The sequence below is a fragment of the Bos taurus genome, chromosome 1, assembly GCF_002263795.3.
Source record: "Bos taurus isolate L1 Dominette 01449 registration number 42190680 breed Hereford chromosome 1, ARS-UCD2.0, whole genome shotgun sequence".
NCBI classification, from domain to species: domain Eukaryota; kingdom Metazoa; phylum Chordata; class Mammalia; order Artiodactyla; family Bovidae; genus Bos; species Bos taurus.
The window spans coordinates 115,299,516-115,313,006 of record NC_037328.1 but is presented as its reverse complement, the minus strand read 5'-3'; the positions used below and the strand labels follow the sequence as shown (position 1 = coordinate 115,313,006).

General features: G+C 36.2%; 1 protein-coding gene across 47 annotated transcripts in view; it reads left to right on the top strand.

Moving 5' to 3' along the window:
* The window catches only part of MBNL1 (muscleblind like splicing regulator 1), a 222,460-nt gene extending 211,946 nt beyond the window's left edge, over positions 1–10,514 (top strand). For 22 of the 47 annotated variants that reach the window (XM_024992665.2, XM_024992590.2, XM_024992547.2 and 19 more), the window contains 4 exons: positions 274–309; positions 1,004–1,098; positions 4,083–4,157; positions 7,088–10,514. In XM_024992665.2, coding sequence (XP_024848433.1) covers positions 274–309; positions 1,004–1,098; positions 4,083–4,139 — 188 coding nt within the window. In that variant the 3' untranslated portion in view covers positions 4,140–4,157; positions 7,088–10,514. Of the gene's footprint in view, positions 1–273; positions 310–1,003; positions 1,099–2,983; positions 3,048–4,082; positions 4,159–6,534; positions 6,934–7,087 lie in introns of those variants that run through there. The other 25 variants (XM_024992614.2, XM_024992688.2, XM_024992616.2 and 22 more) reach the window with 7 other exon arrangements.
* Positions 10,515–13,491: the final 2,977 nt, after the last annotated feature.

Here is a 13,491-nt window from a genome sequence, read left to right as displayed (position 1 = left end):
TTTAAATTCACTTTTATTTATAGGCAGCAATTAGGAGAAACAAAGTGTACCAGCACACAGTTAAACTGGCTTTTATTCTTCACTTGAGACTAGTTCTAATTGATCACTATGCTATTGTATGATTTGATTGTGCTGACAGTTACATGCCACTGTTCCCATAATAACAATTTTTCTTCTTTGTTCAAATGAATTTCCTAATTACACGTGTGATGGGATGTTTTAATTCTTTTCCCTTTTCAAATCCACCTTCCTGTTGCAATGCATGATGGGCAGGCTCAATATTGTGCATGACACCCGCTACAAGTGTTGGTAGGTGCCAGCTTTGTTTCTTGATTATCTTAAACCTATGGTGCACCTCACAGCCCCTCAAAATCCACTGCTGAGTTTAACTTGTATCTATTGGGCAAGTCCATTTCCTTTTTACTAACACCTGTCAATTAAATGCCATTTTCTATTTAATTGACATGGACTCACATAAGTGTTTTCTTTACACACAAGTTTCCTTTAGTCACCTTTGGTGGATTTTGATTGGACTATGAGTTCTGGTGTGTAAAAAAAAAAACAAACTATCTCATAAAAGTAATATATTGTGTATTTTTATAATAGTAAATAAGAAAACATACTTTTATTCAAAACCAGATAATTGTATATATGAAGTAAATATCTGTATTTTAACTTAGATTTTGAATGTCTAACTATGAACACTATATAAAATTCTTGGTGTTGACTTAGCAAATTAAGCCTGTTTGTGTCAATTTTCTTGATTTGATGGTAACAAGCTTTTTTTCCCCTTTTTTTTCTCTTTCATCCCCCTTCCCCCTCTCTCCTTGGAATGTTGTCCTGCTTTGCGCTGTGATTGCATGTCACTCGCTGGTGATGATGTCCCGTCACATGGCTTACTGCTGTGATAAATACCATGCCCAATTATCTCCTCCATGTTGCCATGGTTTCCATATTGCTACACTCTTCTGTATGTTTGCTTATATGATTTTCCCTCCGAAAGTTCCCATGGTGCACGGTGCTACGCCAGCCACTGTGTCCGCAGCAACAACATCTGCCACAAGTGTTCCCTTCGCTGCAACAGCCACAGCCAACCAGGTTTGCTAATTTACAGCTTTGTTTCTTAAAAACCAACTCTAATAGGGCTCAATCCAACAGCCCTTACGCACGTGGATTTCCCATTGAGGTCAGTGGGGAATCGTGTGTCCGTGAGGGCTGTAGAGGGTGCTTTAATAGCATGGGGTTTCAAAGATACCTCTTGTTGGCCTACACATTCTTTCTATGATGAGCAGCAGAATGCTTTTATGCCATTTATAAGTGCTCCAAAGTTGTCGCAGCTCCATTTCTAAAGCTACTAAAATGATAATTACACAAGCAATTCTCAGTTGGTCTCAAATCAAAATCATGCAGGTATTTTGACCAATCGAAATTATATCAGGTAGTGTATACAGATGTTGAACTACAGTACTGTACACCTGAAACTTACATAATAAAAAGTAATTTTAAAAATATAGGTGATTTTAAGGGTTTTGTTATAAGCATTGGATATATATATATATATAGTTTCTTGCCTAAATTCTTAATAAAAAGCAAAACATTTAAATGTGCTATATATGCCACAAACAACCACTCTTGTAAATAGAGTTTGTTATAAATTCATTAGTTTTATTTGATAAGCAGATTGCATACTCAAAATAAGTTAAAATAAGTGTTCAAGTTTTGATTCTCAGTGATTTAAGTGAAAAAATAAAATTCGTAAGTGCTCTTATTTCTGTAACTACTCAGCATAAATGTTAGAGGGTTATGAAGGAAAGAAGAAGGCACCAAGTATAGCAATTAGAGTCATTCTGTGCTCCATACAAGTCTACATGGAGTGACAAATACACAGGGTTGTTTTTTAAGTAAAAGGAATATGTTTCAGAAATTTAAATTTCATAATGTAATTATTCAAAAGAAAATAATTGTTAAAATATTTGAAATTTAAAATCTGCATGGATTCAGCCAGCATTTTTAGCTCCTGTTTAAAATTATAGTCTAGAAAATACTGGTTGAATCAAAATCAAATTTATATAAAGTAGTTTTTGGCTTGAAAGTATAGATAGGTTTGTTATGAAAGCAAGTTCAATAGGGTTATCAGCATATGAAATATCTAGAGTCCAATCAAATTTCACATAATTCACAGACCAAGTTAAATGCAACCAAATGAATCTCAAAAACAAAACAAGCAGTATCAGATGGGTATCGACGTGTTGCCCCTTTAAATGCCATTTGAATGTGCAGTTATCACTATAAGGAGGAGCCAGCCTTGTTTCTGCAGTACGCCATGTACCATTGAAGAACTATAAACTATAAATATAGTCACTAAAAACTTTCAAAAGCAGCATGCCAAAGTGGATGTATTTTAAAGTTTCAGACAAGCTTTAAACATTTCTTGGCAAAGAATCATTAGTTTTTCTGAAGTTTGTCAAAATAGCCTTGGATTTTTACTAACACATCAGACTCATTTACAAGAATGCTAGATTGTGCATATGTGGCATGTTAGTAATCTATGGTGGAAATTTCTTAATGGATTCAATGCAATCCATTTATGGTGCAGTTCAGTGATGCTGCACTCTCTTGTGTGTACCATGTATGACTATAGAATTGCTGGTGTAAGCAGAACTACAGCAAAGCAAATTTCAACATGCCCTTGGCCACCTTGGTTGTAGGGGACACTTTACTTTTTGCATTGTGCTGTGACCATTTCATGCATAATCTTGGGTCTTCATACTGTTTGACAACCAGAAGAAAGAAAAGGGAATGGATATATATATACACACATATATTATATCTACATATACATACATATGTATATGCCTACAGTACATTAGCGATGCTGGAAATAGCTGATGCCACAAAATGCAGCCTGCATGCATGCAGAAGTTTATAGCTGGCCCTTCATCTGCATCGATTGGTGTTGAAGGTCCTTGGTATGTTTCGACAGCCCCATCCTTGATGCTTCTACACTGTTGGGTGCAGCATCCTGTCCTGCAGCAGCAGGAAAAATGGTATGAGAAGCTTCATTATGCTTGGAGCACATTTTCGTGCCATTTGCCAGTGCTGTAAATTGTGTAAAGATGTCAGCTGAGAAATGGAAATAAAATAGAGACATACTAATTTACACTCCAGACTGTGGATTGTAATACGTTGAGGTAGTTAGTCTAGGACATCTAGATGGAAACAGCAACAAAATGCCTTCATGTATGCGATTTTACTCTTCTCCCATCAACCTTGCTGAAATGAGATTAGTGCCAGTTTAGAGATGAAGAAACCTAAGTATAGAGTAATAAAGTGCTTTGCTCACGTTTACACACCCAGAAATGGGTCACTAGGGGTTGAACCTGTGCTGTGTTGCCTCTCCCCGTATAGCAGTCATCATTCTGGGTAGAGAAGAATTGGGCTACAGGAAAATGGCTGTTGGGATGATTGAAACAAGTCACCTCTATATTGGTTCCTTATTGTGTTTCCTGTCAAGTTTTGTAATTTTCTTGCCCATTTAAAATGCAATAAAATGTGCAATCAGGATTCAGGAATATGTTCTGAAGTAGACTTACATGCTTTTATCCGGTTCTTTTGAAATACTCCTTTATAATTATTACCTGGTATTTTTAACTTGGAAAAAAATGTTAGATACCATAAGTTGAATGAAAATGTAGAAATTGGTTGCACAAAAATAGGCAAGACCTTGCCTACTTTGCTTTCTAGAATACGGAATAACTGAAACCACAGGCGCGTGTGTGTAGGCCAACAAAAAGGGCTTCTTTTCAATTACTGCTCTGCATGAATTTTTGATAGTTTTACTTCTCTTACTTCCTAAAAACTGATAACATTTATAGAATAGTATTTAACACAAAGATTTTAAACAATGAGTTGCTACTTTGGCATTAAGTTTACATTAACTTACTGTTATGTTGATCAGATAAGGACTGTCACCTCACAGCTGAATTTCACTTTCTTAAAAAATTTAATATTAAGATGTTTTCATCTCTTGGTTGTTGGCTTGCTTGCATGGGTCATTCATTAAATAATTTTTTATTTGCTAGATACCCATAATATCTGCCGAACATCTGACTAGCCACAAGTATGTTACCCAGATGTAGAATTTTCATCACTAAACAGTAAGTTCATTATATAATATTGAGTGTATATTCATGGTGTTTTTTTTTTTAAGATAACAATTATGTAATGCACTTAAAAAATTTTGCAGAATTCAAAAAAATGTACTTATATAGAACTCACGATTTTATCTTAGACGGGTTATGAGGAATTTTAATGTATGAATTTATAAGAAATATGCTAATGTCATTTAAATATGCATAATACTGAGGATATATACATTTTAAAAAATTTTGTACTAGAAATAAGCACAATCGTGAAGGGAAAATACAGCTTAAAACTAAATAGAAGGTATAGATCAGGGACTGGCAAGCTTTTTCTTTAAAGATGAGATAGTAAATACTTTTGGTTGTGTGGGCCATAGGGCTACTCTGCCGATATAGCATAAAAGCAACCAGAGACAGTGTGTAAATGAAAGGGTGTGCTGTGTCCCAGTTAAACTTTATTGGTGGTGCTAGTGGCAAAGAACCCATCTGCCAATGAGGAGACATAAGAGACACAGGTTAGATCTCTGGGCTGGGAAGATCCCCTGGAGGAGGGTATGGTAACGCACTCCAGTATTCTTGCCTGGAAAATCCCGTGGACCAAGGAACGTGGTGGGCTATGGATCATAAGGTCACAAAAAGCTGGACACACACAAAACAGGCAGTAGTCAGGATTTAGCTTACAGGCAATAGTTTGCTGATCCCTGGTATAGGTCAGCATTTATTTTATTCAAAAATTGTCTTGCTAAATCCTAAATGAGAACATGTATCCAGTTCACCCCATGCTTCACCACATCAGGGTCATTAGGATATAAAGAGCCTAATTTAAATATATTCATGCATTCATATAGGAGAAGGCAATGGCACCCCATTCCAGTACTCTTGCCTGGATAATCCCATGGGCAGGGGAGCTTGATAGGCTGCAGTCCATGGGGTCGACTGAGCGACTTCACTTTCACTTTTCACTTTTATGCATTGGAGAAGGAAATGGCAAGCCACTCCAGTGTTCTTGCCTGGAGAATCCCAGGGACGGGGGAGCCTGGTGGGCTGCCGTCTATGGGGTCGCACAGAGTCAGACACGACTGAAGCGACTTAGCAGTAGCAGCAGCAGCATGCATTCATATATGCACACACATACACACACACGCACACATCTACCTGGATATTTGCTCAAATAGTTGGAAAGTCTTGTAGTTTCTTTTCAGACACACTGACTTGCAAAGATGACCATGTTTCATCCTTTTAGATCATGTTTTATTCTTAAGTATTCATTCAAGTTATCTACCTGCTCAGAATTATATTAGGTATTTCTTTTTATATTTAAGAAGAGCTACAATGCTTAAAACTGAATCTGGTAAATAAGATGAGTGATCATTCTTTCTTTGTTGCTTCTTTTCATTCATTTATCTGTGCATTAACACATTTATAAATGATTTTTTGTGTTATCTACTGTGTGTTAGTTACCAGGTCGATGAAATAAAGATTGACAGTCAGTGAGATGATGATGGAAATTTTAGCACTCTTTATTAAAATAAGAGAGCTTTGAACAAATTCCTCTAGGAACAAAGATGAAGGAGCAGATCTTCCTAACCGAGTCAGAAATTAAGTGAATTTGAACAGTAAAGGTTGATGCAGAGAGAAAGGAGATATCAGAGCCTTATAGAAGAAGGGACAGGATGTTGAATCAGGAGATGGTGTTAGGGAACCAGTTCAGAGGCCCTTGCAATAATAATCTATAGGAAGAGCTTGTCAGAGGATAAACTCATAGAGAAGAAAACAGACACAACTTGAAATAAAGGAATGATAAACTCAATCCGAGATGCACCACCAAAGATGTGCTGCAATCATGAATTAAATTACTGAAACTGATTTCTATTTCATAAGCTCTCTCAGTGCAGTTCTAATAATAAGGTTTATTATTCTGTATAATGTAATAGTACATCACTTTGTAGTATGTAGAGTTCTTCTTTAGACGTGTTAAAACCACATTTCAAGCTTTTATGGTCAGTTGGGTATGCATATATGTAAACAAGTTCTGTTTCTTAGCAATAATCCAGGTTCATAAAAAATACAAAATGGCTGTGGAGTTCATCAGTTAGCAAAACAGTAGATTTGTCAGTATTGAAACTCAAGCTCTTTAAGGTTCTGTTTATTTAACAAATACTTACACATTTTCATGAGAAGCTGCGATATTTAGAATGGTTTTTGAGTGGAGCAGAATGGTGATTTTTTAAATTCTCAAGTTGTATGAAAGCATAGTTGAATATGTAAAGATTCTATGGGAACAAATTTCATGTAACAGCTGGAATTATTAAGTCACAAGTACATTGTAATATCAGTTCAACCTGAATTTGTCAAGAGCATAAGGAATGATTTTTCTTTTTCTTGCCTTTAGGAGAAAAAATCCAAACTGCAAATTATCCAAAGCAGTCACTTAGAGTATCTTCGTTTTTTTTGTTTTTTGGTTTTTTTCCGAACACATACTGTGCTAATCAAGCATTCACATAGAACAAATTGTGTTTAATAGGACTGTTTCATGGATTTTAATTTTGTGGGCCAAACCATTACTTCTGAAACCTATTAAACTTTAGAAAGAAGTAAAGTGAGTTGTAAATTCTGTCCCACAATGATAGTGCTAAAAGAGCTCTGCTGTATCATGCCCCTTGATTCTGCAAATGTATTTTATACTTTAAGCTGTGTATTGGCTGATATCTGTTCAGAGACTACAATTTTATGAAGCTGTGAGTGTCATTTTATTCTCAAAGAGACAATAAACACATTTTGGTCCTTTGTACCTGCGATGTGTTTTTTGTTTTTACATGAAGGTGCTGCCATTCCTGTGTTCACTCTTTAAACCAAGAAATACAATTTTCATGTTGAATGTATTTGAGAAACTGCTGTTAGATATTGTCTGTTTTAACAGAAGGTTATCTCTTTTTCCCTTGTAGATCGTACTAAAGAGGAAAGGACAGTGTGCTTGGTTAGAGTAAAGGACGAGGTCATTAGCCATATTGTATATACCGTCAAGCAACCACACACAAAAACCCCTCAGCCACAAGACATCCACATACTGCATGTTAACCAGAAGAAAAGACAACATGGAAACCCACTGCACACTGTTGCCTATACACTTTGTACATTTAATTGATATTTGTGCTGAGGTGATACTCCTGTCTAAAAGAACAACATTGTCTTTCTTTTCTAGCACAGAGTGATGCATTCAAATATGCAGACCTAATTAGTTTCCTATATATTCATGCCATCTTGAAAAGACAGACTATGGTGTAACCATGACTCTATTATGTATTGGTACGTCTGTAGACCAAGATATAATTTTTTAAAAATAAGTTTATTTCTTTCAAGGTTTACAAATAACAAAGGTGCACCTTGTATTTAAAATTGCCATTATAGATGAGAGCGTGCATGCACAGTCATTTTTGTTTGAGTAATATTTTTAATGTAATAGATTTTAAGATGTGGTGAGGGAGGGATCTGACAGAGATGAATGTGCCAAGCAAAACCACAACTGTGTATCTTTTAAAGCACATCATGGCTTTAAGTACCATGTTGTTAAGGATTCTCATGAAGTGCCATAGACTGTACATCAAATTAGAGTATTATTTCTTCAGTGTTATTGTTTTCAGAGCCACATTTTGTTGCTTATTTGCTAGTACTAATCAGTCAAAGGGCACCATTCTTTTTTTTTTGGAAACCAAAGCTGTCTCAGAAATGGCCGATTTAACTTTACAGTAACAGAATAGACAGCACAACACAGACTCTCTCAATACAGATAAACTCACACATACTGGAGATTATATATAATAGATATATATAAAAATTATTTTAATGCATTGTAGTGTAATATTTATGCCTACTATACTGTATAACACGTTATTCAAAAGGGATATGCCATTTCTGAGACACGATAACAAAAAAAAAGTTTGAGGAAATTATTTTGCTTCTATTTATAGCTCTGTCAAAAGTCAGAAGACTCTAAATGCTTTGCAAAAATGGTTTCACATTTGCTTAAATGCTTCATCACAGTCACATTTAAAATAGTGACTCTAAACAAAGAAGAAAGCAGCACTGTCATCAGATGCATGATAAACCAAAATATGAAAATGGGAAATGTTTAATTAACCTAGTCATTGGGTGGGTTAAGTACATGGGTGAATTTTATATGTGATTTGTTTTGTTTTGTTTTGTTCAGATTTACTGCTTATAGCCTTAGAAAGCCTTTTACAAATTAAAAAAAAATAGATGTGCATTCAGTTTTTAAGAATGGATTCATCCAAAGGAATTCCTTTTTTGTGGTTTGGATGTTGCAGCTAGTAAAGGATATTTTTGCTCTGTTCAGCAGTTCTAAAAATTGCTGAAGTAGGGGCCAGGTCACTGGTAGTTCTAGTATGGAATGGGAGAAGTGAAAGTTCAGTTCTAGAACTTTCCATACTTCCAAGTTTACTGCAAGTTTTTATGCTTGAGAGAGATGCTTTCTAATATAAGACTGATGTGTTGATTTTACTGATTGTACTGTACATCTATTAAAGCCTTAGATTATTACATTACGGGTTGGAACCCATACCAATGTAATTTCAATCGTGTTAAGAGAGTAATGGTGACTCCACATGTTATTGTAGTTAGTTACATTATAGAATATTACTTATTTTTCTTGTTAAAGTGTAGTTTTTTCATTTCCTACATTTATTAGATTTCATTTTCTATTAACAATTGAATACCATTTCAGTTTATAGACTCTTGTTTTAGTAGATTTTACCGATGAACTTTTCAAAATACAAAAAAAAAGTAGTTTTTTCCTTCATAACATACTCAGTTTTGAATTACATGTAGTGTCATATGAATATTCGTATTGTTAACTAAATGATTTATATTTTACTGATTTAATATTAAAAGTGTAAGAATGTCAGTCATTGTTAGTTCTTGTCTAGTTTTCATTAAAGAACAAAGATCTTTTATATGGATATCTTATAAATATATAATCATTGCTAAGTAAGAAGTTAAGTTGTTGCTATCGCAACAATCCTGGCAGACAATTGAGTAATATTTTGATGATTTATTTTGTTTGTAATTAGTTATTATAAGAAGATCTAGATCCTAGATATTAGAATAAAATTTATTTTCTACTGTATCCATTTCAAATGTTAAAGTATTGTTTAATATTTTTGAAATCCCTGAATATCAGGCCTTGTTATAAATAAGCTGCATAATCAATAAATAGAACAAGGGACTTTTTGTTGATAATCCAAATACTCAAAGTTTACGTAATGAGAATTATAGCGTGTGTGCAAACTCTTGAGGGTTGATTATGCTGCAATTTAGCATGTTGGAACGTCTAGAGAGAAGGTTGACTTTTTGCACTTCTGTATATAGTCAAAAGAGAGAAACCTGTATAATAGTAAGATCTTATTTTGAATAAAAACGTCTATAATTACAAGGAGTTTTGTTAAGGCTAATAAAATGACAGACTGAGCAAAATTGCTTGCAAAAGTGGCACAGAGTTAGCACTCCATACCCCTTCAAACATGTTGCTTTGCTTTTTTGTGGACAGCTTGTAGTTTGCCAGGATTTTTTCAGCTGGAAAGATATGCCATCCTTCCAAGATCTCATGACTGACAAAAACTCCATTGGGCCAAACCTGCCTGAAGATCATTACCAAAAATAGCAGGTCCTTCAACCATTAAGGTGAAATCATGGATCAGATATTCCTTACATTTTTCAAAAACTACTGCATGTTTAAAACTTCAACAAAACAACAACAACAAAAAAAAACGAGAGAAAGAACTACACTAAGGACATATACTATTCAAATCAGTTTCTGCCAATTTCAGTGGTTTACTGTTCACAAAAAAAAAAAAGAAAGAAAAAAAAATCTTCAAAACAAGTATTGACTTTCACAAAATTTCAACCATAAACAGGCAAACCAAACAGCACACCGTAGCTATAGTTGTTATGTGATTGTTTTTTAATTGCTGTAGGAGCCTGTTCTTTCAGCAGGTGAAAAAGATAAAACACAGTTCAATTTTCACGGTTTTAATTTTCAACTCAGAAGCACTCAAAAAAGCAAATGTGATAATGGGCACTTGTTTACTGAATTAGTGTATCCAGCCTTCACTCCAGCTGGTTATAATGTTGCACTTATCAGCAACCCTACACGTTCATCTGCTGAAAGGACAGATGTGCTTGGTTTTACTATTATGTAATCACAACTTACTTTCTGCTTGTAGTTGCTTAAAATTATGTATTTTGTCTTGGGCTGCAATTTGTTTTATGCTTATTTTATTATTACTGCAGTAGTTGACTTTGCTGTATGGAAAAATAAAGTGAAATTGCCCTAATAAAACTTCTCTTTCTTAAGTATGTTTGTGTACCTGAGATTGAAGTGTTATTATTTGTGCGCGTTTCATGCATCCATGCGTGTCTGTCTTGACAAACATAATGATATGGAAATTCATCATCAGGTGTTAACTGACGACAACCGGGACCTTGACTGTCCTCCCCACTAGCCTCTCATGCCCAAGGGGAAAATCTGAATCATGTGTTGCCACCACTGCCCAGTGCTTTTGAAAAATCTTCTCCTTTCCTCTGACACTTCGAGTGCTGTTTGATGCATTTTAGGTTCAGGAGGGGAGAACTCTTAAGGGGAAAAAAGAAATTCTCTTTATCAATTCCAAATCACAGTCTTTCTGTAAATGAAATTTTATTTGCCTAACTACCCCAGGAGACTGGCACTGGAAATCAGGCAATCTGAGGGAATATTTCAATAATGGAATAATGATGACTTGATTCAGAGGGATAAACGTTTATGCACACACACAGCTGACACACAGGCTGTGAGATGACTCACTCTTGAATGTTTGTGTTTGTGTGTGTGCGTGTGTGAGAGAGCTTTTTAAATGGTGAGTTAAAAATTCAGTTGAAGTGAGACCTGGTCTCCCATATGGCTTTGCATTTTTCAATTTTCACAGATCGTGAAAGCCAAAGTTCCAATGTGAAGAAATTTGCTCATTCGCTGAGTGCTACTTTGTGTGACTGTGGTACTTGGTATTTGGTCAGGGATGGCAAATTCTCCTTTGTAGTCAATGCTTGTTTTCTAAAACCTACTGCAGAAGAAATAAGTGCATTACTTTATAATTAATACAGTTATGTTATGGGTTGAGTTTTGCATAGCATTTCTGTTCTTTTCAGTGGACTCAACTAATTCAAGCTACTCAAAACAGTAGCTGCCCTGGGGTGACTGTCTAAAGCAGGGGTTCACAACTTTTTTGAGTAACATCAAAACATCTGGCTCCTCTCCAATTAGTGAGAGTACTTTTGGGTATCTTTTAATTGAAAAAAATACAGTATCAAAAAGCCATTGTACTATTTTTACTAATCACAACAGCGTATACATGCATCTGAAAAATGGTAATTTAAGATCCTCTTTCTCCAGGAGGTACTTGTTCAGAAGGAATTATTACTGCAGCAACCACTAGGGGTCCTCAGCTCACAGGATGGAACCCTGTCTTAGACGTCTAGTTTCTTATTTCATTACAGACCCTAGACATTCATGGAGTTTACACTTTGGAATGACCCTGAAGTTCAGTGACGATCTAAATTTTACTGAGGCACACCTCCATACAGGAAATAGCCACTTAACATGTCAGCGAACCTGTGAACCTGTGGGACAGTCAGCAATGAGATTTTGCTATTTTTTTTTTTTTTACTCCATTCACTGATGAGTCTGAGGCAGTCACCTTACTATTTGAAATAGTCTACTATATATTCTGGAGAAAAATGTTATTATTCAAGATTTGGAAACTTTTGACAGAACATATCCATTTAAAGTATTCAAAGTCTGTTGTATAACATCATGAAGAGATACAAAAATGAGAAAATGTAGAGATTTAAATGTTAAAGGATTTGTTTTTGACTTCTCTTGACCTTTCAAAACAACACTGGGCCTTGTTGAAGTGACTTTAAAGTGGCCTTAGGCCATGACTGGCCATGGCTCAGCCTCCAGCACATGGTCCTCCCATGGCTGGTCTGTGTTATGCAGCACTTGGGATGGGCAATAAATCTGAAGCTACTCTCAGACTGTGGCTGTGTGAGGCCACGCAGGGTCACAGCTTCTCTCTCCAAACTTCTTAAGAGTTGGACTCGGTTCTTAAAGGGCCTCAGGTACTCTGAACCCTGCAAAAGCAAAATACAGGTGTGTGCTGGAGCTGACCTGGGCCAGGACGTGGTGAACTCGCCTCCAAAGCCCTGCAGCCAAACACCCTCAGAGTTGCCTGCACTTGCTCTGGACACCTGTCATCCTCAGCTCTTGTAGCCTACCCTCCACCTCCACCTCACCTCCACTGGGGGATGCTGAGGTAACCAAGGTAGCCAGAGCTACTCTTATGTGTCTTCTGAGAAAGCAGCCCCTTGGTTCTCTTTTCTTGTTGTGCGAGCTGTTTTTTTTTTTTTTTTAATTCATGTACTATTTTTCTTTTGCTAATTAAATGTTAGGGAAAACATACAGCCTTGCCCTTGAGTGTACTGTTTTAGGGAAAACGGCAGTGGCAGATTAGAACACAGATAAAATCTGCTACTATTAGTGACCTGTTTATGTCTTTCAGAAACAATTTACGGAAGCAAGTGTGATCAGTTTTTTTTTCTCCCTAGTTGGGTTTCATGATGACAAAACAGAGGATTTCTTTTTTTAACAGATAAAGAATAAACCTGAAGCTTCATTCACGGTGGTGGGGAGCCACTAGGCTGTTATGTAAATTGTAACTGCCACTCAGTCACGTTGGCCCCTTGGTGGAGCCCGGCTGTTGAATCTCTGCCCTTGGAATTTAGCAGAGCCTGATGGTTGGGTTAAACTGTGGCTTCAGGTGGGCCTGTGTGATTCCACTTGCAATGGGCATGGTTCACTGGAGGGAAATTTTTAACTACTGCAATCCCTGCTTGTGCCGTGGTCATAAATACATCACCTAGGAAATAAAAAAGCATCAGTTGCAAAGCAGGAATAGCGATGCAGACTTGGAGAACACACTTGTGGACACAGCAAGGAAGGAGAGGGTGGGATGAATTGGAAGAGGATCATTGACATATATACATTACCATGTGTAAAGCACAGCTAGTGGGAAGCTTCTGTGTAACATGGAGCCAAACTCCGTGCTCTGTGATGACCTAGAGGGGTGAGATGGTGGGGGTGGGAGGGAGGGTCAAGAGGGAGAGGATATATATATGTATATATATATATATACTTATAACTGATATACGGTGTTGTACGGCAGAAACCAACATAACTTTGTAAAGCAATTCTCTTCCAATTAAAAATAAATGAAAAAGCAGTCACATTCTCTATAGG